Source organism: Drosophila mauritiana, chromosome 2L (genome assembly GCF_004382145.1).
Source record: "Drosophila mauritiana strain mau12 chromosome 2L, ASM438214v1, whole genome shotgun sequence".
In the NCBI taxonomy this organism is placed as follows: domain Eukaryota; kingdom Metazoa; phylum Arthropoda; class Insecta; order Diptera; family Drosophilidae; genus Drosophila; species Drosophila mauritiana.
Window position 1 is genome coordinate 11,340,865 of NC_046667.1, and position 24,888 is coordinate 11,365,752.

At 42.7% G+C, this 24,888-nt stretch overlaps 2 protein-coding genes across 2 annotated transcripts in view; one reads left to right on the forward strand and one right to left on the reverse strand.

Moving 5' to 3' along the window:
* Window positions 1-24,270, forward strand: part of LOC117144944 — a 43,260-nt gene extending 18,990 nt beyond the window's left edge. Inside the window, exons 3-4 of the mRNA XM_033310401.1 lie at window positions 5,985-6,015; window positions 19,252-24,270. Of these exons, the coding sequence (XP_033166292.1) occupies window positions 19,882-22,566 (2,685 nt within the window). The 5' untranslated portion in view covers window positions 5,985-6,015; window positions 19,252-19,881 and the 3' untranslated portion in view covers window positions 22,567-24,270. The remainder of the gene's footprint in view (window positions 1-5,984; window positions 6,016-19,251) is intronic.
* LOC117144961 (SUN domain-containing protein 1) lies at window positions 10,030-11,301 on the reverse strand. Its single transcript, XM_033310424.1, has 4 exons — window positions 11,104-11,301; window positions 10,473-11,045; window positions 10,252-10,418; window positions 10,030-10,187 (listed from the first exon to the last, which is right to left on the reverse strand). Exons 1-4 carry the CDS (start codon window positions 11,254-11,256, stop codon window positions 10,163-10,165), a joined length of 918 nt encoding a protein of 305 aa, XP_033166315.1. The 5' UTR covers window positions 11,257-11,301; the 3' UTR covers window positions 10,030-10,162.
* Window positions 24,271-24,888: the final 618 nt, after the last annotated feature.

The following is a 24,888-nucleotide window of genomic DNA, read 5'->3' on the forward strand; positions in this document are numbered from 1 at the left end:
CAGCACAGAGGATATTTTCCAGGAAGCATTTAAAGCAGAGAACGAAAAGGATTGCCAATCGTGAAGTGAATTGGAGTGGATGAAAAAAACTAAAACAAACAGTTGGATACCCATCGGAAACCAAATATGTATAATAAAAGCACAAGCTATCGAAAGACGCGTCAGACTGACAACGAAATTTGCCGACTGTCAATGCCAGGCTTGCCAAGGAAAACAAAAATTAAATGAAATTTTTTTGCGTATATTGAATATGCACATAAAACGGAAGTAAAACAGTTTGATGGGCAAATGGGTGTTGGGGGTATACAAGGTGCTCGACATGCCGATCGATTTTCGCTCGGGGATGCAGGCCAGACAAATATTTGCCATCATCTGGAAGGGTTTCGAGTGCCTTTGTCGGCTGTTTGATGGCTGATGTCCCAGCATAATGTGATTGACTTTAAGAACCGCCAAAAACTTCGCCATTCTCTCTGTATGCCCGCAACGTAGAAAATTAAAACGAGCCGGGGCGGCCCCAAAACCACGGTAAATAAGCTTCGCTTTTGGGCCCGCTTTCCCGCTTTTCCATCGGCGGTCAATGGAGCGTTGTGCGGACTTCTCCGACTGTCGTAACGTGAAATGAAAGCACGTAGCATTTTCATTTCGGTCAGTGTGCGGAATGCCAATTACAAGATGTGGCGGCCACTTGGCGAAAAAGGAAGTACTGACCTGAAAGAAATGGTGGGCATTCTTTTTTGATCAAAATATCAAAAGGCCACAAAAACTCTACATAAATCTTTTATAGAGAAATTGTGCTATAATATAGTAAAATATGTTATACTAAAGAAGACAAATATACATTTTTTTGCTTTTCATTGTTATTTATAATGCTTATATTTGTATTTACAATTTGCAGTGCACCTTATTAAAACACAATGCCAGCTCTTCTAAGCCAAAACCCATTGAAATGCCTCTTGGGCCATATTTTTTAAAAATTCTGAATTCTCAGAAACTCAGAAGTACTTATGTATGTATACCAAGTCAATCTAAGTACACAAAACAACTTTTAAATATTTTAATTACGTATATTAACATCTTACTTGATAGGCTAGGCTTTTATATAAAAATTAATCTTAAAGTAAATATTTTTTTAAATTTGACATACAAACATATTTTCTATGTCTTGAAATCCATGTTTATTTTGCTCGAAAAAAAGGCCGAGCCTGTTTTATTATTAGGGTTTGCAATTGGAATTTTAATTTTTATTTCAAAAGTTATGCGTGTGGAATTTGAAATATCTTATAGAGCATGTTTCTTTTCCCGTCTGTACTTTTTCTCCGCCTCCTTATCCGCTCTCATTCTTCCGTGTTGGTGTGTGTGTGGGAAATTTATTATATTCATACGTGTGTCTGTGCTTGTTTTCGGTCTTCTTGTGCTTCGCACTTTGCTTGTTTGCTAATGGCCTGTGCCCGAAAAGTATGCCACATGGATTTGTCCCAAGGCAGACGTGGCGGCTACTTGATATGCACACCTGGCAACGACGCCCCAAAACGCTCGCTGGCAACTTTAAAACCCAGGATGCCCCCAACGCAGGTAACTAGCCAAAATGGAAAAACGAAGAAAAACTGTACGCTATTCTCAAAACAAGCATACCGAAAGTAAAATGCTTGTTCTTGTAAAAATACATTGAGATATTTTTCAAATAATGGTGCGTCACCATCTAGTAAATATTAAGTAAATGTAACTGAAAAGATGCTCGATTAAAAATGCCAGTTAAGCTTAAATTAGATAATGATTTCATCAAAGACATCTTGTACACAGGATGCAGTTATGTCTCCTCTCCACTTGAGAGTAGCGAAACCAACTATATATCACAATGTCAGCGCACTTAACATAGTTTATCCTCGTGTCCCTGCCGTTGCTCGTGCCTCTATCTCTTTCTCCTCCGCCATATCACCCGCTATCTCTTTCTTTTTCTTTATATCTGTCTCTATCTCTGGGTGCCGGCTTATCATCCTCCCACGCTGCCATTATGCACACGTCGCGCATAACCATAACGATTATGTTAATGCTCTGCAGGATGGTGCAAGGAGGCGTGAGTGGGCGGATGTGTGGGTGGCCGGTTGGGTGGGTGGTTAATACACCTTGCTTCGGGCTTGTTCTTATGCTGGTTGCCAGTTCGTCACTCGCCTTGGCTTATTTCTGCTTTATTTACATGCTCTAAGTAGTTGTAATGGGTTCTCCACAGACACGACAAAGTGTTGGCAATAAAGCCAGATCTTGTCCTTGGTTTTAAGCCATGGAGTGGCCATAGAATCCATGAATGACTCCGGCTACTTTTTCCATTTTCCCATGACGCACGGCTCGTGATGGGATTTCACTAACGAGTATGCGTATGTGGACAATGAGAGGCGCAGTGAATTACACAAGACATTCAATGGGCAAAAGGATTTTCTGGCGGGTCGTGCCCGAAAATTGTGATTTTGGAGTGCCATTGCCATGCGATGAAACGTCATGATGGGGGCATTTAGACGCAGGGACCCGAAAAACTCAATTGCGCATGCAACGGCCGTTGCGAAAGCGTAAAACTTTCAATTTGCGTTAATGGCATTAAATAAAGTCACTTGCACGCACCCATACGTACATAATCTCGGCAACGGAACAGGAAACGGAAACCAACACCGAAACCGTGCCCATACCACATTCACTGGCCAGCCACTTAAAAAAGGTTGCCAAAGCCGCCCAAATGGGCTCGTGTCCTGGGTGTAAGTGCAGGTCTGATGCTTTCTTTTGCTTCGGAAATCGCATTAAAAATCATTGGCGAGCCATTTGCAAGGTGGCCAAAGCACGACATGATCCCCGACCAAGCAAAAATAAATAAAAAGTCGACAAATAAAAAAATAGCATGCGTGGCAGCAACAAGGGTTTCGTTTTCGGCTTAAAGCAGGTAAAAGCAGGTGAAATCTGGCCAAAAACAACCGACCCGTCGAAGGGAGCTCACCAATCAGGCAGCAAAACAACACGAAATGTCTGAGCGGAGGTTGGGGAATGTTGTACTTTAGATAAAGTTACCACTGCTTTGTGTTTGTGCTTGATGTTTTTTAGACTTTGTTACACACATTCGACATGCAATGCACGTAATGCCACAGAAACACATGCACACTTTTTGGCGCACACACACACACATACTAACTAACAAACACCTGGCAAAAGTTTTCCTTGAGAGACTTTTATCCCACTTTGCTTGTCGTGATATTTTCTTTCCCCAGTTTGTACTCTTGCTGCGAGTGTGATAAGTTTTTCTAAAAAACTTTGCCACTCCCGAAAGCAGAAATACGTATCCAAAGTATATACATGCATATAAATTTTTCCTTTAATCATCATTAAACTTTTTAAATGCGTGTCAGTTCCCAAAAGTTAAAGATAGCTGAGAACTTTTTGTGTGCAACAAAATTTAATTTAAATATTCCTAAAATTTGGGTGCATACTTCTAAAGTTTTTATAGCCCGAGACTAACAATAAATGAAAAATACCTCACGGATAAAGCTTAGGTAGGGTATTTAAAGTTTGCATTGGCCTGCACCATTTCCTTTTTCACTCAGCCTGATTTCTTGGTCTCTATTGTTGGGTTTATAAAAGAGAAAAATTGACGGAGAGAGTGGGACAACTCAACCATTTGCCAGGACAAACCTCAGCTGTTCCCCCGTCACGCATCCGCCCCGTATGCCAGTGTCAAAAGAGTGTGGCTCACTTTTCGGGGCAAGGCCGAGCGTTGAACATGATTTGTATTTTACTTACATACCGTTGAGTAAATCACATGCACAAACACAAACACAGACACTTCAGAAGCCCAGAAACTTGGGCATTTACCGAAAAACAAACAACAAACAAACAGCTAACAGCTAACGGCAAACAACAAACGCTGGCGAAACAAATTCGAATCTCTCTCCAAGGGAACTTCACTTCACTTCGATATCTGCCCTCGACTCACTGCAGTAATAATAATAAAGGGAATTGTTATTGTTTTCTATTAATTTACTTTTGTTGCTGCCTGTTATTGTTCTTTCCCACTGTTCTGTAGTTGCCACCGCCGCACGTGTGTGTGTGTGTTTCTCGGTGTTTTGTGAGTTACATTTTTGTGCTGTTGTCTGCATTTGATTTGATTTGTTTGGACTTGATTTTATCTGTTGAAAAATTGCTCAACCACGAGATCTGAGCCCTGGGTCTCTGCTGGAAATTGTCTGTCAGGTCGGCAGTGAAGTGAGTAAATTGATATAAATAGATTTGAATTTGTATGTGGAATGTTGTTTGCAACGGAAAGGCGTAGCAAGTGGTTGGAGATATCAATAAAGATGTGTTTTTCAACTTCAGAATGTCCTAAAAAATAAGCTGTACAGAGTTTCGTGCTTAAAGATGTAAAATACTTTGATAGATACATAGGTTCATAACTTTAAAAGCTTGCAACACTAGTCTAGTAATCCGAATAAGCTTCATAAATTCCAAAAATCCCCTAAATGAAAATTGTAATATTCAGGCTATGGGGCAAGCACAAATATCATTGCCAAAGTGCATTTGTAACAAAGAAAAATACTTGGCATAAATTCGTTTTTCCACAGTTTCGGGCCTATTGCAATAATAATAAAAGCAAAATACTTGAGTACGGCCATGCAGAGCAATTTCGAAATATTTCTCATAAAATGCCGCGCTTACATAAATATTTAAACTAAAGCAGAGCCACGAAAGGCATTTCCCTATCTGCACTTAGGACTCGTCTAGAAATGGGAAATAAAAGCCCTATGCCAGCTGGCGGCGTTGTATTTTCCTGGCCAGAGGAATTGGAACTCGACGATGGAGCAACGTCTTCGAATTCCCTCCTCCCGGCCGGCATCCTCCTCCACCAGCTTCCTTCGGCATCGATCCTTGGGCGCCACGCTGCCTAAGTGAGTGAGTGATGAATAAGTCCTGTGTGTGCGTGGCTCTGAATGCGAGTGTTGGGATCTGGGCCAAGCCAACTGTCCTTGGGCCAGAAAAGCGATTTTCAATAGAAGACTCAAACTGGCAACATGTTACAGATTGCTCAAGAAAACTGGGCTGAAAATTTGATGAGCAAGAACTGCAAAACTTTACATTTTAGTTTTTTTTATATAACATTTTTTTTTTGTAAATTAAAAGTATTCAAAAGAAATGAAATATGAAAGATGTGACTGATAAAAAAGAATTTATATTTATATTATAGTTACCTTGTATCAATTAAATAACAATAACATTTTTACATTGTTATAATAGTGTTTTATAGATATGTATATTTATTGATATATTTATCATCCATTTTTTGTCTTATTTTGCTGAAATGAATTTTGCACAGCTGTTTTAAAAATCAACGATTTTCTGCTCTACCGAATTTCCATTCAGAGCATTTGCAGAGCTGTCTGTCAATTGGAATTTGTTGTTCACCGAGTTGGCTTCAATTTGTTGCACGCACTTTCGACGCCTTTCGGTTGCAAGTTGCCTTTGTTTTCGCAGCAGCCATGGGCCAGAAGGGGGTGTGGAGCATCCTTCGCAGGACAGGACACAAAACTGATATAAGCCGAGTGTCTATCTCGCATCTTGTTGCTGTCATTCCAGGCTAATGTCTTCGCTCCATTTTCCCTTTTTGTGTTCAATGTCTATCGTCATTCCCATTTGGTTTTCCGCTCGTCCTTGTCCTTTTTTCCCTTTATTTTTCCCAACCAGACATTGCACTGGGCTGCTGTGTTGGTGTTGTTTCTTCATTCTGCTGACACAGTTGGTAGTTTTTCTCTTCGTCCTTGATACACATCATTCAAGCCTGCTTAACGTGTCCCATCATATTAACTTGGCCAAGATGCCAGCGAATGTTGTTTTTCCGCCGGAGCTGGCATTTATGCTAAAAGGAAAAAACTGCTTGTCAGTGCGAGTGGATTGAAGAAGACGTTTCCCTGAATTAATTATTTTATTAAAAGGAACTTTTTGTTTTCTACTTTCAGACTGGACATCTGTTAGGAACCCATTTGAAAGGTATGTAAATGAAGTGACTTTAATATTGATATGCACTCTGTTTAAATATGCTAAGATACTCAAACTAAGGACGCAATCCCTTGCCAATCGAATTATGAGAACCATGTGAGCTACTGTGAGTGTCGGGCAGATTTTCGGCTTAGCAGAGTGAGCAGTGAATTTTCTAGGAAATGGCCAAATGCCTCGCAGCGGACTTGACTCCATTAAAAAGGAGCTCCATGGATGGTGGCTTGGCACCCGGCAAAGTTAAGCAGCTTATGACCCAAACTGATCAATAATAAACGAATTTGGTCGGGAGCTACGGCTCTCATTATGGATGCTCCGCGGGCTGGGGGATTTTCACTTGGAAATTTATAATCCACCGGGCTAACTGCAATTAAAGCGACTTAATTGTTTATTAATGCGCACTTCCCAGCAGCAGCGTGAAAAAATAAATTAATTAGTTGCTATTTTAAATATGGCGCAGACAATTTAAAATGCCACGCCAGTAAAAAATACCACTTCCATTTGCCACGAAGGGCCGACTCCTTTGATTTATGCTGCCTGCACTTGTTCGAGGGGCTGCATCTGATTCGGATTCTGATTCAGATTCTGGTTCTGAATCCGTGTATCTGGGAGTGGAAATGGAAATTAAAATGGGGGAGCCAATTTAATTGCTCGCTGGATTTTCACACTAAGTCCGTGCTTCCTGCAAACAGCACCAAAATAGCCCCTTGAGTTGGGGAACATCACGAACGAGAACACAAGAAATGGGGCTTACTCGATGGCAAAGGGCGGGGGAAGGGGGCATGGAGCGTTGGGGCATGTCGTGTGATGATTAATGAGACAATTTTTATGACATCGCACAGTGGGCGTGCGCATGTAATAGTCTGCCCACATAAATATCCGAAATGTCGAAACATTAAGTGGAAATGGGAAAAGATATTAAACTGATTACTTAACTACTGCTCTATGGTGAAGGGAAAGCTATTTAAAACTTAAAGATATTTCGTCAAGCTGTCGTCAAGTAACTATATATATAGGTATGAACAGCATTGAAGTTTTATTACAATTTTGTTGGTAAAGAATTTTTGAAATCTGCTTTGACATTGTTTGCCGCTTTTGATCCACAATATTTATGTTTACTCATAAAGTAAATAGAACAAAAATTTAAAAAATCGGGTTTTATAAGTCAAAATTAAAAAGCTAGTTCCTAGATTATTTTATAATCTCAGGATGTATAAAGTATAAGTACAACTGAAAACGGGTTAAGCCGCTTAGTCAGAAAAGTAATCAATTCTTCTGTCACGCAAATGCCAATCCCTTACCACTGTGCATTTACTAGAAAGTCTGATATCCAAAGGGCACGAAGACTTGTCCCTGGCACATGAATAACATGAATTGCGTTATGAAAAATGTACAACAGCAGTTCGAGGAGATGGATTGATTGCTGGGAATGGGTAGGGGATGAAAATGGGGGGGACTTTGGGGTTTCTTCGGGGTCTTTTCGGGGTCTGCTGCCATCATTACAGAGCTGAGCGATAAGCGACGTTGCATGCGGCGACACAACCGACGATTGCAATATGATGGATATGAGTGTATTCAAACATGTGCGTGTGCCACCGACAGACAAGAATGCGAATTGATGTGTCACGTGGGTGCAGTGCTGCTGACTTTGAGGGATTTATATGGAGAGCGTTGACAGCTGGCAAAAATTAGCTGCCAGTCCGTATTCAGAACTGCGAACTCCGAACTCCAAGCTCCATGCTCCAAGCATTGCAAATGCCCAACTCCTGGCGGCATAATTAGCACAAACTCAAAACTTTTCGACTCCGACAGCCAGTGTGCTTACAATTATTATTGCTCTGGTTGTTGGCCAACCCAGGATGCATACATAAGCGACTGGCAACTCAAATTTTGAGCCCGAAATCCCAAAATGTCAGTGGCCAACAGGAGCAGGCAGTCGAAGGCTGTCAGGGGACAGGACGTCAGACAGGAGCAGCTGCTGCCTGCCAACTGCCAGGACACCAGTTTGCCGGCTTTCCTGCTCGTAACAATGCAACAGAGCACTCAGCCAATCTGCAGCAGCTCTCAACGCTCTCATTATTCAAATGTATTTTTCGATTTGGCCAAAAAGCATCCTTTACAGCATAGTTCGGTTAACAGAAAGAGTTACTTGAAAAGGAAACAACAACAGCAGTGAAGGAAAATAAATAATTAATATATAACTGCTTACATATAACACCAAATGGGATTTCTTTAAAATCTTCGGATTAGGAATTACTAACATGAACTTAATTAGTATTAGTTTAGTAATTAATATTAGTGTCCTAACTATTTTTATGGCAATCTTCAAAATCTAATGATTAGATTTCCATTATCAACCATTCAGCCAATATAAGATAAGAGAATTTGGAGAATTTAAGTTATTATTATAAAATGTACCCATTTTAACGAATTAAACTTAAACTTTCTACCAATGATCTTTTTCTGTAATATAACGCACTTAAACTGAGCAAACTATCGCTTTCCAGTAGAATTTCCAGCAAAGCTTGCAAATCAAGGCATATCCTCCAAGTAAAGCTCTTCCCAAAATATTCAGACATATATTTAAGGATATTTTCCGGCTGCACCGCCACCAGCCCGTGGGTTTCCTTCTCACTTGTCATGCATTTTCTAGCCAGCTCTCGTGAAATCCCCATCTTCCGCTCCTCTGGCCATCCAGCTACCTGTTCTATTGCCGTAACAAATCCATTTTACCTGTCAGCTTTAACGCGTAAGCAAATGGCAAAACGGCAGCAGCTGGCTAAGAAAGAGCGCAAAAAGCGCAAAACGCAAAGTGAAGAGCTATCTACATACATGAACGTACATACATATATGTATGTATGTATGGGTGGATGCTTGCAGGTGAGTGTCAGGTGGGCGTGGCACGGTGGTAGGGGCACTGATATATTGCAGAGCGCAATTAGAGCGCAGACCGCAGAATGAAACGAAACACTGGCTGCCGTGTAAACAAGCCACAATTGCGCCACCGAAGAAGAAGAAAATGGCGAAAACTATGCTCGGGAAAACGAATACTTAATACACTAGCTTAACCAAAAATGGGATATATAAATATATGATAAAGTAGTTTTGTGGTTTTAAGTTACTATAGCTTAAAGATGTCATTTCAAAATAATTGCGATTTTTAATGGCTTTACTTTTCTCGTGCAGAAGAATTCTATTTTTAAATCAAATTTAAATTCTTTATTCGTTGCATTATAAATTTCACATTACCCTTTAGATAGGGAAACAACGGATATAAATTTTTGCGCAAACAAAATCAGGCACATCTAACACACATCCACCGACATTCACATTTAGAAAATCAGACTTTTGTGTTCATGTCCTTCGTGTCTGTGTGTGTGTGGGCGTGGGTGTGTGCACGGAACACACACAATTGCAAATTACGAAAACGAATTCCGAGAAAGTCACAAATGGAATCGCATTAAATCAAATCAAACGAAACGTACGAAATCAAACGAAACAATTCTGGGCAGATGGTTCCCTGGGCTGGAATGGCTGCCAAAATTCCCCATCGAACGCCGTGTAAATCTCGGATGACATCTGAGCATATTGTCGCCTAATTACATAAACGCATGTGCAAAGGGGCGCTAGGGGGCGTGGTCCTCACGCATGGTACCTCCAACAATCGCTAATTAGTCTCGGGGCACTGACAATGTGACACGGCGGTGCAGATCAAACGGCTGGCTCTGGTACCGCCGCTCAGATCCCATGTTACTTTGCATCCTCTTCTTTTTTTATTTGGCAAACTCAACTCGTCCCTGGCCGGCTTTTTTTATGCCATGTTTACCCCTCAGCATTCAGGTCGAGCGAAATTAAATGAAAACACAGCATTCGCGGAAGATCAAAGCGGATGCGACAAGTCATTGGGGATCCGAAAAATTTCCAAAGCTCTTCGTGCTGGGAAATTTAAATTAGTTGCACCGTTTAGCAGGGAATCATTTTGCAAACTGAACGCTAAAAATAGCAAGGTTAACTTTTCCGTGTACTTTATTATGGACTACTTTATGGTATAACTTTCAATGTTTACGTAATCGTATATACAAATTTGTGCAAAATGACTCGCTCGAAAAAATATAAATATTTAAAAAAAAAATTCGAAATATTACAGTCTTCCATATACTTCAACGCTGAAAAAAAAAAACAAAAGCTGTTTAAAACCATTAAAAGTAACGAGTTTTGAGAAACACTTACCGATAAATACAGGTGGTATTCGCACCGTGGTTTGAATTGAACGAAAAATCCAGATTTCGAAAATAGTAGTCGCTGCGCACACTGTAGCTCTGAGTGCGCTTGTTGGCCGCGTTATCGTAGCTCCACTGTCCCAACAGCTCCCTCTTAGAATTATCAATTCGCAATCCCTGAAAAAAAAGAGACATAGAAGACGTAGCGATCCATTACAACTAAGTGCATACATATACATCGAAGTTTTTGGGCGCACTCTTCACGCACAAATCGGGCGTCATTTCGCGGGCCACGTGGGTCAGGGTTATGGCTTCCACGATGATGGTCCTGGCCAGATGAAGAGTCACAGTGGCCCGGCTTCCATTAAATCCGAAGCATGAGCCCGGAGAAAGCCCAGCTCGAATCATATTCACCGGCGGATTACTGCTAAAGTCCAGACCCAGAACACTTCTGATAATATTGGTGCCATCAAGAGATTTTGCCTTCACATTAATAATCCTGGCACCCAGATCCTCGGAAGCGTAGTTTATGCGAGGCTTGGCCAGCGCCGCGGATTCGTGTTTCGGAGTCGATTGAGCAGTTTTGGAGGAGCAACCGGAACTCATCACCTGCTTCTTTAGATTGTAAACGTCGTCCATCAAATGTCCAATCTTGCGCTTGAACAGAGTGTCCACATAGGCACTTACATCCCGGTTGCTGCATCTTCCAGAAGATCCTAATCCCTTCGGTTCTCCTCCAAGGCAATTGAACTTGCACGAGCCCTGATCTCCTTTGCTGTCTATCTGCTGCTGACGCAGGATGTGCTGGGGGAAACTTATTGGGCTGGGTTGTCTGCTAGAAGAGATTAAGCAACAGTCTTACCGATATATCATCGACATCCTCACGAAGTCGCATTATGCCCAAATTATTCCTACTGTTGTGGACCATGAGGTAGTAGAAAAAGCATGTGAGCAGAACAAATGAGAGCAAATATGATACATAGACTCGCTTTCTAGCTCGTCGACAGCCATCCATTTTGGATGCTGAGTTGTTAATGCACTCCAAACAGGTTTCTGCGAAAAGTCAAGAAAAGTCTACTAGATGTTTGTAAATGTCACAATTTCTAGGAAAGAATATCTTATATAATTACTGCTTTATTTTAAACCTATTCACGACGACACTCGACCACAAAAAGAAGTGTTCGATAATTGGGTCGTAGGAATGCGATGAATCAAATATAATTCCCCGAGAAAATCGCTGGAAAATGAACAATTGTTGAGAATAATGAGGCGAAATCGCATTAGGTGCGGCAGCATCTGCGAAAGTCTCTAATTGTCAATGGCTAAATAATTGAGAGCCGAGAGCAAAGGAAGCGAAAGGAACAGCGAAGGGGAAAAGCGAACAAAACGTAATAGCATTAAGGAAAAATCCAAATGAAAATCACTTTAAATGCTAAGCAGCTGGTTGCCTCGACCGAGGCGAAATAAAAACACATAAAGCGCCTTCGGGCCTTTAAGCATCCATTAAAAATTTAATAACTTTGGTCCGGGTCCAATGCAATTTTGTAAAATTCTCTAGCAAAATTAATTAGTCAAACAATCCATCAGGACGCAAACCGGACCTCCTTAACGTGGCCAGTGCTGGCAAATTATGCTGGCCCACAAAAAGGTACGAAATCCCGCTGAGAAGGACGTGGCGGCAATGTGAACGTGATCATCCCCACATTTTGGTCAGGGGATTTTCCATCCAAGAGTCCTTTTTGGTCCGGCTCACGTGCGTTGCCTAAGCTGGCAAAATATTGACCCAAACCGGACAAGAAATTTAGGTTACAGACGTCCGTTGGCGAATCCCAACACTTCAAAGGCCGCAATGAATGTAATTTTAATCAAAAATTGCTCAGCCCCAAGAAATCCCAATGCAGGAAATACCGACAAGGTCCGCTAATCCTTCTTAAAGGCAAACAGTGGACTTAAGTGGAATATTTTTACGCATTTCATTTCCATATATTTATGTATCTATGCCATGTTCGAGCACAAACAGAATCGCTAACATCTAATGGCGTTCACAAATGTTTCAATAACTTTCCGGGCGCCGTGTCCGCTTAGTGCTCAACAATTTTCTCGCATAATCGACATTTGTGCTGCGCAATCACGACCCGAAACATTGACATCTACATTGAACACTGTAGAGTGCACACACAGACAGGAGACAGGGGACAATTAATTTTTAATGCAAGTCGCTCGACAGATCAGCAACAGAGCCGGACACAAACAAAAACGGCATCGTCGAGAGCAAGTGGCTCTGCTAATTGCACTCATTCACACGGCAAGCGACAACAAAGGCGGTCTGAAGAGGCATCCTGCAGAAGACTGCAACAACATCGGTGGCAAGTCGAGGAGAAAACGCAATGGTGGTGATGATGGAGCGGGGGTTGGCGGCAGCCGTCTCCTTGACGCACGGAAACGGAAGCGTTAGTTGCAAGGATATGTTGCAGTGCCGTACAATAGTTGGGGTTACAGTGGGACGTCTACGTAACTTAAGATTGGCACAACAATTCGGACATATTCTGAATATAATTATATCCGTAACTAATAACAACACCAAGATAAAGAGGATGAACCAGAAATTTGAGATTCTGGGTAAAAAAAAGGGGCTTACTTTATCATAAATATTAATTAAACCGTTTCTTTGGTTTCTAGTCGGTTAATCATTATTTCTAGCCCTAATTTAACGATTTCGGCCCACTGTGCCTGCTGCGACTGTGCGCACTGCAATTACGTGCCATTGAGGCAGACCATTGTTAGTGCTCTGCAGATAGCAAATAGTCGCATTCCGAGAAGGGAGTCCCTTCAGAGTCCGGCATTTCCAGGCCACCCCGTAACGGTAGAAACTCCACTGTCATTGCCTATTTCCGGCGTAATTGTTATGCCAATTTTTAAGGGCCAGCCCGTTGGGTGTGTGAAATTAAATGAGAATCAAATAAAGCCGACGGAACTGAAAAGAATACATAAATGTGGTTAAATTTGCAGCGTTAAATGTTAACAGTCGATTTTTCAATGCACATAGCAGACACATAAAAATATCAACGCGTATTTGCGTGCTCCTTTCATGTCTTCAGCTATAACCCAAAAAAAATATAGCTCAAAACCCTTCCCTCGGATAAGCCACATTCTGCCTTTTAGCCCATCAGCCGCTGACATTCCTCGTCATCATCATTCCGGCTTAGACTTCGGTAGACTTTTGGGGGGAGTGCAAATTGACAATTTCTGTGAAATTGCACAAATACGAGCCTGTGCTCCAATTTTTTATGGCAAATTACCCAGCCGCATGTGTGGATGGCTGGGGGGCATTGGGGCGTGGCTTTGGTGGGGCTTCGCTGGCAGGAAAATGTCATAAAACCGTTTCGTACGGCTGGGTTTTTTATGATTGGTTTTTAGGCGGCATTCCCGCTCGAAAATGAGGAGCAAAGAGGCACAAGAAAAGGGAAAAAATAAATAAAATATAAACTGCGTTATGTTTATGCGCAAAAAAAAAATGCAGGGGATGCGGAAAAACAGAAAAGCTATCAGGACGTCATCAGCCAGAGTATAATTAAACATTACGCACGGGCAATAAAAGATGAGACAAAAAGAAGAGCATTTTGCGGCTTTTGAATGGGTGAGCTGAAAGGTCGAATAAAAATATATAGCATATGTATTTACGATAAGATTAGCGATGGTTCAAAATAGCCCTTTTAAAATACAAAAGAAATGGAAAGCTTTATGTACGTTTTAAGTCGTAAAACTTGCACAAATTTTCCTTGTTTTTCGTATTGATTCTTTTTATCAATGGCATACAAACATTATAAAATTAAGCAAATTTATTCCATGTTGTGCTGCAAAATTTTCCTTACCAGCTGTTGTTTTCGACTAAAGTTTTTCGTATATTAAAAAGCAATTAAGCTGCATATATGTAGGGGTACGTAAAAGTTAATAAACTGCTAACGAAAGGTAGACAAACTGCACAAATTGCCATGAAGCGGGCTTTGTTCTTAATATATTTTGGTAATATTTTATTCACAGTAAAAAATGTCCCCACTGGTGTTTGTTTTCGATAGCCAAAATGCTTTGCTATATTTGCGAAACTTTAAAAGCAATTAAAAAGTTTCGTGCAGTGCTTTGATTTCAGCTTGCCACTCACCTTAGGGCCGAGATGAACTTTTCCGGGCAACAGCTGGCGTTGGCCAAGAAAGCGGCAACATTAGGCCCCATATATACAGCCATAGTATAAACATAATGATAAACATAATATGCCGCTGAGTGCCTGGAAGTATGCTTAATTCTGTGCAACTTTAGTGCCTTTAAGTTGCAGGCGGGACGCAAGAGTATGGGAAATTCCCCCAAAGTGAGCGCTGGACGTTGGGAAAGTCGGAAAACTTTCCTTCCTTCTAGCTCTCCCACATCCCCCGCCCCTTTCAATTGTGCTGCCATCCCTAAGTGCACATGCCACAAACAACCTAAGCTGCTGCTAGGCAAATGTACATCGAAATGCGAAGTGGCAGTAGGACGAAAGGACGAAAGTGCTCAAAGGAATGCCGGCGGAGGCGTTTATTTGCGTTTATAATGTGTGAGCTATTAAAATTTTAGAGGCTGTTAGTGGTGCTGTGTTCGTGCGTCTGGCGGCGCACTTGAATTAAAATTGTTTCTGCTGCAGCATAAAATGAAAATTAGTTGATTTTTTTATACCCGCCGTGCGAAAGGCGCGAGGCTCTTAAAGCTTTTAGGGCAGCACCAGCTGCTGTTCAGTCCTCAAAAAAAAATCTACAGTAAAGAGAAAATAAAAATGAAAAAATCTTTTAAGTAAAAATTTTCACAACGCTTGTTTGGATTACATTCATATTCATATTTTTATTTGTGTTTGTGTCGGCAAGCGTAAAGTGGAAATTAACATAAAACAGCGGCAACACAGGGCGCATACTTAATGCCATGCCGAATCCGGGATGCCCTCGCAAAAATGCAGGAATTAATTGTACACAAGCAGTGAGATTGTTTCTAAGATCGCTATGGCATATATAAATTTTTAAATTTATGCTGCGGCATTACCAACTCTGTCCATGGACTCTTTATCTATCCGCAACACACCCATATTGCAGCCCGCTGAGCTTAACGAACCCAAAAGTCCTGGCTCTTCTATTTACTTTTATATAAATATGTTTTCCCGTAAGCTACGGCGTTTTTTGCACCTCGCGGATTCAGCTGCAGCTTATTTTTGATGCATATTTTATTTTGCCATTGCATGCGTAATTTTATTTGCCGCCACGCCCCCCTGCGCCCACTTCACCCAACTGCGGTGTTGTTGCTGCGGCTAGTTGCGGGCTCGTAATTCGCAGCAAAGGTATAAGTTTTATGACCATTGCTGCGATTTTTGTAGCTGATGTCGCGAGAGTGCTGGCAACATAGCTTTTTTAAAGCTAAATGCTGCTAATATTGCAATAATTAAGAATATTGAGTCAAAGGCAATAATTTAATACAATTCAAGTAAGTCTTGAAATATTAAATTATGAATTACAGGGATGAAGTTTTTCTTAAACTATTTAAATACTTTAATGAATGCTCTTATGGTAATTAACTTTTCAAGCAAGTCCGCTGTATATGAAAAGAATGGAATATATTTGTACATATATTAGAAGATTTTCCATAGCCATATATGGCATCACACTTTTTTGCCTTCGTTCTGACTCCTTTGGCAGGTTGTAAAAAATTTATGTATTGTACAACAAAATGCCGTTGTCGCCACTGTGGCTGCACCTGGGCGGGTTGTTGTCGTCGTCTCGGTGCCAGAATATGCACGGCAATGTGCCAAATTAAGTGCTCTGCCTGCCAAAAAGGAGCGGCGAAAAAGCACGGGAAAAAACGGATCTCGACGGGACGAGGTCCTGTGCCAGGACGTCGCTTAAGTTGTGATGTAAATTTTAATTTTCACATGTTATGAAATGTTTCGCAGCGCGCCTTTGAAGTTCCACCACGGCTGCTTGTCTAATTCAAGGTGCGGCTTTAAGTGGCCTGTGGAATTTTAAGTATTCAAGGAGACTATGTTAAATTAGTGTTCTCAAAAACTGTAATGCAATTTCTGGGGGATCCAGAAAAGTCAACCGAAGTCGTTTGGTGGTGTCTGGCTTAAGGTTGCCAACGGCAACAAACACAAATGCTTGGAAAATTGCCATTTTGCCGCAGCTGTTGATAAGTTTTTAATTAGGTTTAGGCTTATTAGGTGGGCTGGGCCATAAAGCTGTGCGGTTTCAGTGCTAAATGTTTAAGCTGGTATGAATGAATGTAATTTAGGTTCAAATTAGATTTTTCCTTATAAAATCAACTAGATGATGTACAATTTGGAAAGTGAATTTAAATTTCAGTAGCTGTTATTATTTAATTAATGTAATTGGAAGAATGTATCAGTATCAGTAACTAATAAATGTGACTACAGTTTAAACTTTTCAGCTTATACGTTTGATTTTAACGCATACGCCCTGTTGTACAGGCACACAAAGTATCTTGTAAGCTTCGGCAAAGCCGTATTTCCCACACAAATTATTGGCACCGATAACGAGTATTATCAGAATTATCAACATTTCAAAGAGATTCCACAGCAACACGATTGCACAATCAATTTCTTATGAAATTTTCATTTGCTCCTGGAGTGAAAGGTCAATTTGTTGTAAAGGCCTATTGATTTCCTGCGAACGAGCTAACGGAATGAAATTGAAATTATTCCCAGTGACAGCAGTTTAAATGGCGTGTCAATGTCTGGGTCTGCGTTAACATGGGACATGTGGAAAATAAAATAAATATTTATCTAGACCGAATTATTCCGGCAGTAGCCGCAGCAGGCAGGAGTTGAACAAATCCCTCAAATTTTACAAGTCTGCTACGTTCTTGTCATCTTATTAAATCACACAAGATAGAAAAAGTTTCGGGCAAGGACAGTTGGAAGTGCTTCACAGAGGTTCAACTGCCTCTTGGTCTTGACTGTCAAATCATTTTGTGATAAGGATATAACAAATGTGCACACTCCACACACACATACAGTTGCGAGCCAGGATTTTCTATCTCTTGTCTGTGTGTCTGCTTCATAACTGACAAATGAAAATGTCAAAAAATGTTTGCTGACAAGCCAACCAAATGAGAAAGAACATTTTCCATTTATCTCCGTGCGCAAGTTGGCGAGAGGGACATTTCCGAAAATTTAATTAAAATTTCGATTCGGCTTAAACTAAACAAAAACAGCAGGAAAGCACTATTCAATTGGTCAATTAGGCAAATACCAATACATTTACAGTCGATTCGGTTGAAATCCAAATAATACATTTTACAAATTTTTCCTGAAGTGTTCAGTGTGCAGCGAGAAAAATGCCTTTGTTTACTATCGGTCAGAATACGGTTTTCCAATTAACAGACTGTCATTGGGTGTAAGTCAGGTCCTTGAGTAACCTCACCTTTCAGGTGTATCATTACAATCTCGGCTTCAGTTTCGGACTAAGTACCGCACATTTGAGTGAGAGCCAAAAGCAGCTGGGCCAACATTAGGCCATAGAAAGTCGATGGCCATGATTAATGTTCGGTTATTAATAATGTCCTGTCGTCCTGTCGGTCGAAGAACAGACTTCAGGTGCCTGCCTAATCAAGTCAATTTGCTGGAATCCGAGTATCCATTACGCATTTGCATTGGCGCCAGACGGTTCGTTCTTAGTCAACTGAAATTCGAGTCTATCTGTTGTTGGGTATTTGGAGTGGGTCGGTGGGGCGGCTAATGAAACTGGAATCTTTTCGGGATTTGCCTTTGTGACCGAACCGGCTCATCTTGGGTTTCCCAGAAAGATGGTCGAAATCTGGGGCATTGTTTTTATGTTATTTTCCACGTAAACGCAATTTCTCGGTGCGCACAATAAACCTGCATTTAAGTTAATTTTCCTGTAATTTATCTGTTATTTAACTAAGGCAGCAGCCATCGTGCAATATGTTGCATGATTTATGCCCGACATTTTCAATTGTTTATGGCTCTCGTTTCCTGCTCTACTTTGGTCTGCTCTTTGTTTTTGTTTTTTTTTTTTTAATTTTGACAAATATTAATGTCAGCCTGCCATGCCCCCAGGGTGAATTTAATGAACTGCCCTCATAAAAATATGAATAATAAGCAAATAAGTGCGGGAACAAGGTGGAAAAACACAATGATGCGTCTTAATGGGGGCAGCAAATTATTGGGATTATATCAACAAAACGACCAATCCATTTCCATCCAATTAAAGTCGAACAATTCGTACTTTCGCTGTGTCAATGCTGCGAGTGGGGACTTGCATTTCATTTTATCCGGCTGGGATATATATTTACATAACTGCAATATCAATTCGGGCCATAATAAGCTTGTTGAGGCACTCGATTCACTTCCGAGCCAATCGGATCCGATCCGATTCATTATGCAAGAAAACAAACACTTGAATAATTGAGAAGCCTCGTTGAAACGCGACCGGCTGCGAAAACTATTAAAAATAAATCAGCCAGCGCAGACACAAAAATGGCCAGTGAGCTTATTATCGGGAATAATTTAGCTCGACTGCGCTTTATTTATGGCTATATGTCACGCAGATAATGAGGCAAATTATTTTCAATTTATTTTGTGCGTTAATCGCACGAGGGAAAAATTAGTTTGTCTGTAATCACAGAATACATGAAATGTTTTGGGATTAGAGTAAAATGTTTGAAAGCTACATTTTTGTTAGTTTTAATCGCATTTTGCAATTTGAAAATCGACAAGTCGCAGCATTTTAATTATTTTTACTTTGACATAAATATAATAAATGGGCAATCGAAACAGGGAAATTGCTTTTTGCTAAATGAGCTCTGGAATATATTTTTGAACTCATAAATAACGTAGCCATGTATTTATATTATTAAATCTAATTTAGGCAAAATAAGATTGCCTTAATTATAATAATAACTTTTCTCAGACCCATTGACTAATCTTTCTTTTTAATTTTTTTGTTTAATTTTCTTGCAGCAAGCGGCGTTAAACGAGACACAAAACAAGTTCGACAAGGAGACGCGGCAAATGCATTACATTATAATTTCATTAAGGACAACAGCCTTTCTCTGCCGCCAGTGAAACAACGTAGCCGGGAGATAAAAGAGAGGTTGGAGGAGAAAGAACAGAGCTGGGGAAGGCGTGCGGAGAAAGTCGGAAAGCCGCAAAAGGCGACAATAGCCCCCGAGCCCATTGCCTACTTCTGAGCGCTGTCAAGCGCGAATCAAGAGCCTGGCATTTTTATGAAATTAATACAAAGGACGCTGAAGGAGTAGAGGCTGAGCCGAGTGGAAGCGGAAGTAGCAGCCATGACAAAAGCGCCAGCGACAGGACAATGATGGGCCGCACTCCGATAGCGATTAAAGTGGAAGGAGAAGCGCTGCTTTTATGGCCCGACACTGCTCGAGTAGACGTGACAGCGTCCGATCGGCTAATAATATTTACCCGCGGAAAAAGCCCGGCTGCATAATTTGACATGCCAACGTGAGCCAGCAGGCGAAAATTGTTTATCCAAGTGCTGCACAGGCAGAGCGAAGAAAACGCAAGTACGAAACATAGAAGGATCTTTGAACAAAGGACTCAGCCCAGCCAGAGGCACTTGAGACAATGAGTGGTCTGCCAATCTGGATACCGCTCCTTGCACTTCTGGCCATCACTGCCGCCTGTCCGCCGGAGGTGTGTGTGTGCAAATGGAAGGGGGGCAAGCAGACGGTGGAGTGCGGCGGACAGCAGCTCTCCAATCTACCGGAGGGCATGGATCCGGGCACCCAGGTCCTTAACTTTAGTGGCAATGCGCTGCAGGTGCTGCAATCGGAGCGGTTCCTACGCATGGATCTGCTCAACCTGCAGAAGATTTATCTGTCCCGGAATCAGTTGATCCGGATACACGAGAAGGCCTTCAGGGGGCTGACGAATCTGGTCGAGCTGGATCTCAGCGAGAATGCGCTGCAGAATGTGCCCAGCGAGACGTTTCAGGACTACAGCTCACTGATGCGCCTTTCGTTAAGTGGAAATCCTATCAGGGAGCTGAAGACATCAGCCTTCCGACACCTGTCCTTCCTCACGACACTGGAGCTGTCCAACTGCCAGGTGGAACGGATCGAGAACGAGGCCTTCGTGGGCATGGACAACCTGGAGTGGCTGCGACTGGACGGCAATCGGATTGGGTTCATCCAGGGCACCCACATACTGCCTAAGTCGCTACACGGCATCAGCCTACACAGCAATCGGTGGAACTGCGACTGCCGCCTTCTGGACATCCACTTCTGGCTGGTCAACTATAACACCCCTCTGGCCGAGGAACCTAAGTGTATGGAACCGGCGAGGCTGAAGGGTCAGGTGATCAAGAGCCTGCAGCGGGAGCAGCTGGCCTGTCTGCCGGAGGTCAGTCCCCAGTCGAGTTATACCGAGGTGAGTGAGGGCAGGAACATGTCCATCACCTGCCTGGTCAGGGCCATCCCGGAGCCGAAGGTACTCTGGCTGTTCAATGGCCAGGTGATGAGCAACGACAGCCTGATGGACAACCTGCACATGTACTACTATATCGACGAGACGATCGGAGTAAGTGGCGCCGAGGAGAAACGCAGTGAGATCTTCATCTACAACGTTGGTGCCGAGGACAATGGTACCTTCTCCTGCGTGGGCCAGAACATAGCTGGCACCACCTTCAGTAACTACACCCTGAGAGTCATAATTAAGGAGCCGCCGGTGGTGAATGAGGTTTCCTTCCCCAGGGACTACATGAACTACATTGTGGCCAGCAGTGCCGGAGGCGGCATTATCTTCGTGGTACTCCTCTGCACCATCGTGGTCAAGTGCAAGAAGACCTCGGAGCCGGCCAAGCAGCGCAAGAAGTGCGATCAGGTTACGAGTATTGCCGGTGGCACTGACTCCTCGACGGGGAGCACCCAGGATACGGGCATGGGCATGATGAAGTGCGCCTCGATACTGAATGATGGCGCTGATAGTCTGAACGGAAACGCAGGACTCCTACTGGGCGATACCCTGACACCCACCAAGGCGGCGAATGGAGCAGCTGGCGGTGGCATTATTCTGGGCAATCAGATGAAGCAGAACCTACTCCTCTACGCCACTCCGAATTCCGCCCAGCAGCAGCTGCAGCTGAATGTCAATCTGATGGGCACTGGACCGGGATCACCGCCGTTGCTCCTGAGCAATGGCCACGGCTTGGCGGCAGCTTACTGCTCTCCACCCGCCTCGCTGCGAAACTACCAGGAGAAGAATCCGGACTTGGTCAACGATGCGGAGAGTGTCAAGCATAAGCTCAAGACGGCGGTGAGTCTGGACGGAGCCGGGGAGTACGAGACGCAGAGCGACTGCGGTCAGTACGAGGGCTGCTATCAGCTGGCAGCCGCTCCACATCCGCATCAGGGACACCAGCACCCACATACGGGACATCCGCTAATGGGACGCTTTGCCCAGGCGATGACCACCTTGCCGCGCGGCATGCAACTGAAGCCGGCACCCCATCAAGTTGATGTCCACCTGAATCCGGTGTGCTTCCTGGGCCAAGATGGATCCTTCGCATACGACTACAGCAGTGCCCATATGGTGCAGCAGCCACCGCAGCAACAGCAGCAGCAGCAACAGGTGCAGCCTGCCAACAACTTCTATCGCACGCTGCCACACAACAGGTTGCACAAACAGCAGCAATTTCAGGCGGCTGCGGCGGCAGGCGGAAATGTCGGTGTGGGTGGCAATCCCACACTGCGCTACAGCCTCGAGGCCGAGTTCATCCAGAGGGGTCCGACGGTGAGCTACGAGAAGTACCAGCTGCCCAATGTGCGCTTCACAGCGGAGGGTTATCCTCAGCAGCAGCAGCAGCAACAGCAGCAGCTTCAGCAGCAGCAACAGTTGCAGCTGCAGCAGCAGCATCAGTTCCCCTCACCGCCAGAGGGCTACAAAAGCGATTTGGCGGTGATGCCGGCGCCGTTTCAGCAGTGGCCCAGCTGTTTGCCCGGCTACCGATTCGCCCAGTCACCCACCAGCCTGCCAGCGGTTGCAACTCCACCACCAGCCGCAGTGGTGGCAACACCACCACCGCCCACATCAGCAGTAAGCACACAATCCACGGCCACATCCACCATTCCGGAGCTGGATGAAAGCGAGGCGAGTTCGCCGCGCCTCGAGGAAGCCGCCGGGTCTGCAGCGCCACCTGCCGGTGAGGAGGAGAGTTCGGACACCGCGAAACTCAAACAGCTTAATGGCCCCTTGGCCGACAGTCCCGACGAGGGATACGTGGGCGATGGCCAGGAAACCAGCGACATTTGACCCGGCCAGCAGCCAACTGCCAGGGATGAAGCGGCCTTAGACGATTCAGTGGCTCTGTAAATGGCCAGGCTGATCACCAAAACCACTCATAGCCTAAGTTCACCCTTCACTTGTTTCCGTCCCGCTGATTTTTTACTTCACTTACATTTTTCCTTTTCTGTTTGCTGGCTCGCCCCAAAAAAAAGGAAGCAAAACAAACAAAGGCAGACCCAAGTTTAACCTAATAATTGGCTGAAAGAGAGAGCTCCGAATGCGAGTCCGAAAAGTAGAAGGGCCAGAAAACCAAATAATAGAGGGAGAGCAGGAACCGGACCTCTTCAGCAAGCCGATGATCAAATGCCCAATGTAAAAGGATAAAGTTTCAGTTAGTTAATGGGAATGAAGGAAAAGTTCAAGTCAGGTGTGGGAAGTTTTACCTGAACAATATATATTTTGTAAATTGCTTCCGATTGAAAGTTGAGTTTAAATCATGAAGTGTTATGGATAATCAATCAATTTAAGAGGTCATATTTTGATATTCAAACCATTTCAATTTGTGATTTTAGTTACAGTTGCATGAAGTCGTGTCAGGACTCCCAAAATATCATGACTTTTCCGCAGGACTCTTTGCGTTCAGAGTATTTGGCAGAACAATAGGCGGACCTAACCTAATAAAGCCGAAAAACAAAGACGCCGCTAAACAAAAGCCTCTTGTCGTTGTTTGTTTCTGTTTGCTGCGTGCTTCGAGTGGCAAGCTGGCAGCGTTTTATTTCCGCTGATGTAATTGAAAAACTTTTTCATTTAATATAAAGTTTTCAGCAGCTTCCCCGCAGCACAATGGCAAGAAAGCGAGGAAAGAAAAAGCGAGGGGACGCAAAGAAATCCCGGGCCTACAAGACTACTAGACATGTGGGGGGATTCCTATGTGGGCTATGTGTGCCGATTGAGTTGTTGTATTCTCGCAGGCGTTGTTAGTTGACAATCGACGAGGAAGTCCCATCCACCCCTTTCTGTGCATCCACTTCACGAGGTTCCGAGTCGGTGGCTCACTTCAGAGCCAAGTGGCATGTGTTTTCGCCATGGCGACACCTGCTCTCCGTGGCACAAAGGACTCCAGCTCGAGGACCCGGCTGCTGAACTGTTGAGCCTTTCAAGGGAAAGGACTAAGTCGAGAATTCCGGCCGAAAATCGCGAGTGGCATCAAGGGCTTACCCCGTGTAGTGTGCTCTAGTTTATGAAATTTTAATTCGGGCCACATCCGCTCCAGAGTTGCATTTAAATAATTTATCGCATTTATTTTCCATAGAACTTTCTTCGACTCTGAAACAAGCCTTCGTCCTTCGTCCTTCACCCTACACCCCACACTCACTTAAGAATTTGATTTTCCCGCCTTAAGTTTGTTGTATTGGATCAAACAGACATGAACACGAGTGTTTCCGGGTATCGTTAAAGTAGATATCGTAAATTAGATCGGCTAACATTGTAAGAACTAACTAAATTTAGGATAACCCCGTTTGAGACTTGTATGTAAATGTAGCCATAGAAATCGTTTAAGCAGAGCCCTAGCTTTCCCTTTTAACGTAAAAGTTATGTAAAGTGTTCAAGACTTTTCCACTGTAACATAAATTGAAGAAAAATGGAGAAAAGCGAAAATGCTTGCAAAAGTATTTTGAAGAAACGAAAAAAAAAAAACAATTAGCAATAGCTAAATGCATATGAGGGAGTGAGGGCAGAAGCAATCATTTAAGCACAATATGGAATATTGTAAATTGCATAAATAAATCATTAGACGTAAGAACAAGGCAAACACACTCGTACTCGGAATGATTTGTGTATGTAGAGAATGACTAAATTTTATTTTCACCAAGTGAGTTAGTTGGCAAATGCACCAAAAGGAATATAGAAGCAGAAACTAAATTAAAAAACCGAAAATACAACAAAAACACATTTTAGCCTAGCAAACTGTTTAAATCTCAACCCAAACACAGACACACTCAAGGTACATATATTAAACAAAAGAATTGCCAGCTGGCAGAATAATTTTAAATATTATATGGCATACACTACAATATAAAGAGAATGTTTAGCATAAGTTAATGGTTAGGCAAAGCAGAACATACACGCATAAACCTAATAAAAGGGCCATAAAAGGTAACAGAGAGATAAATTCAGAAGAACAATGGGAAGACACACAATCTAGTTATAAATTAATTCTCTAAGGTAAATTAAAATCGAAATGCATAAAGATAATAAGAGAAGCAAAGTGTATAAAAGGATAAGAGAGAAATTAAACCGAATAAAACGCATTAAACTGAAGAATTTAATAAAAACTAAATTATGTCG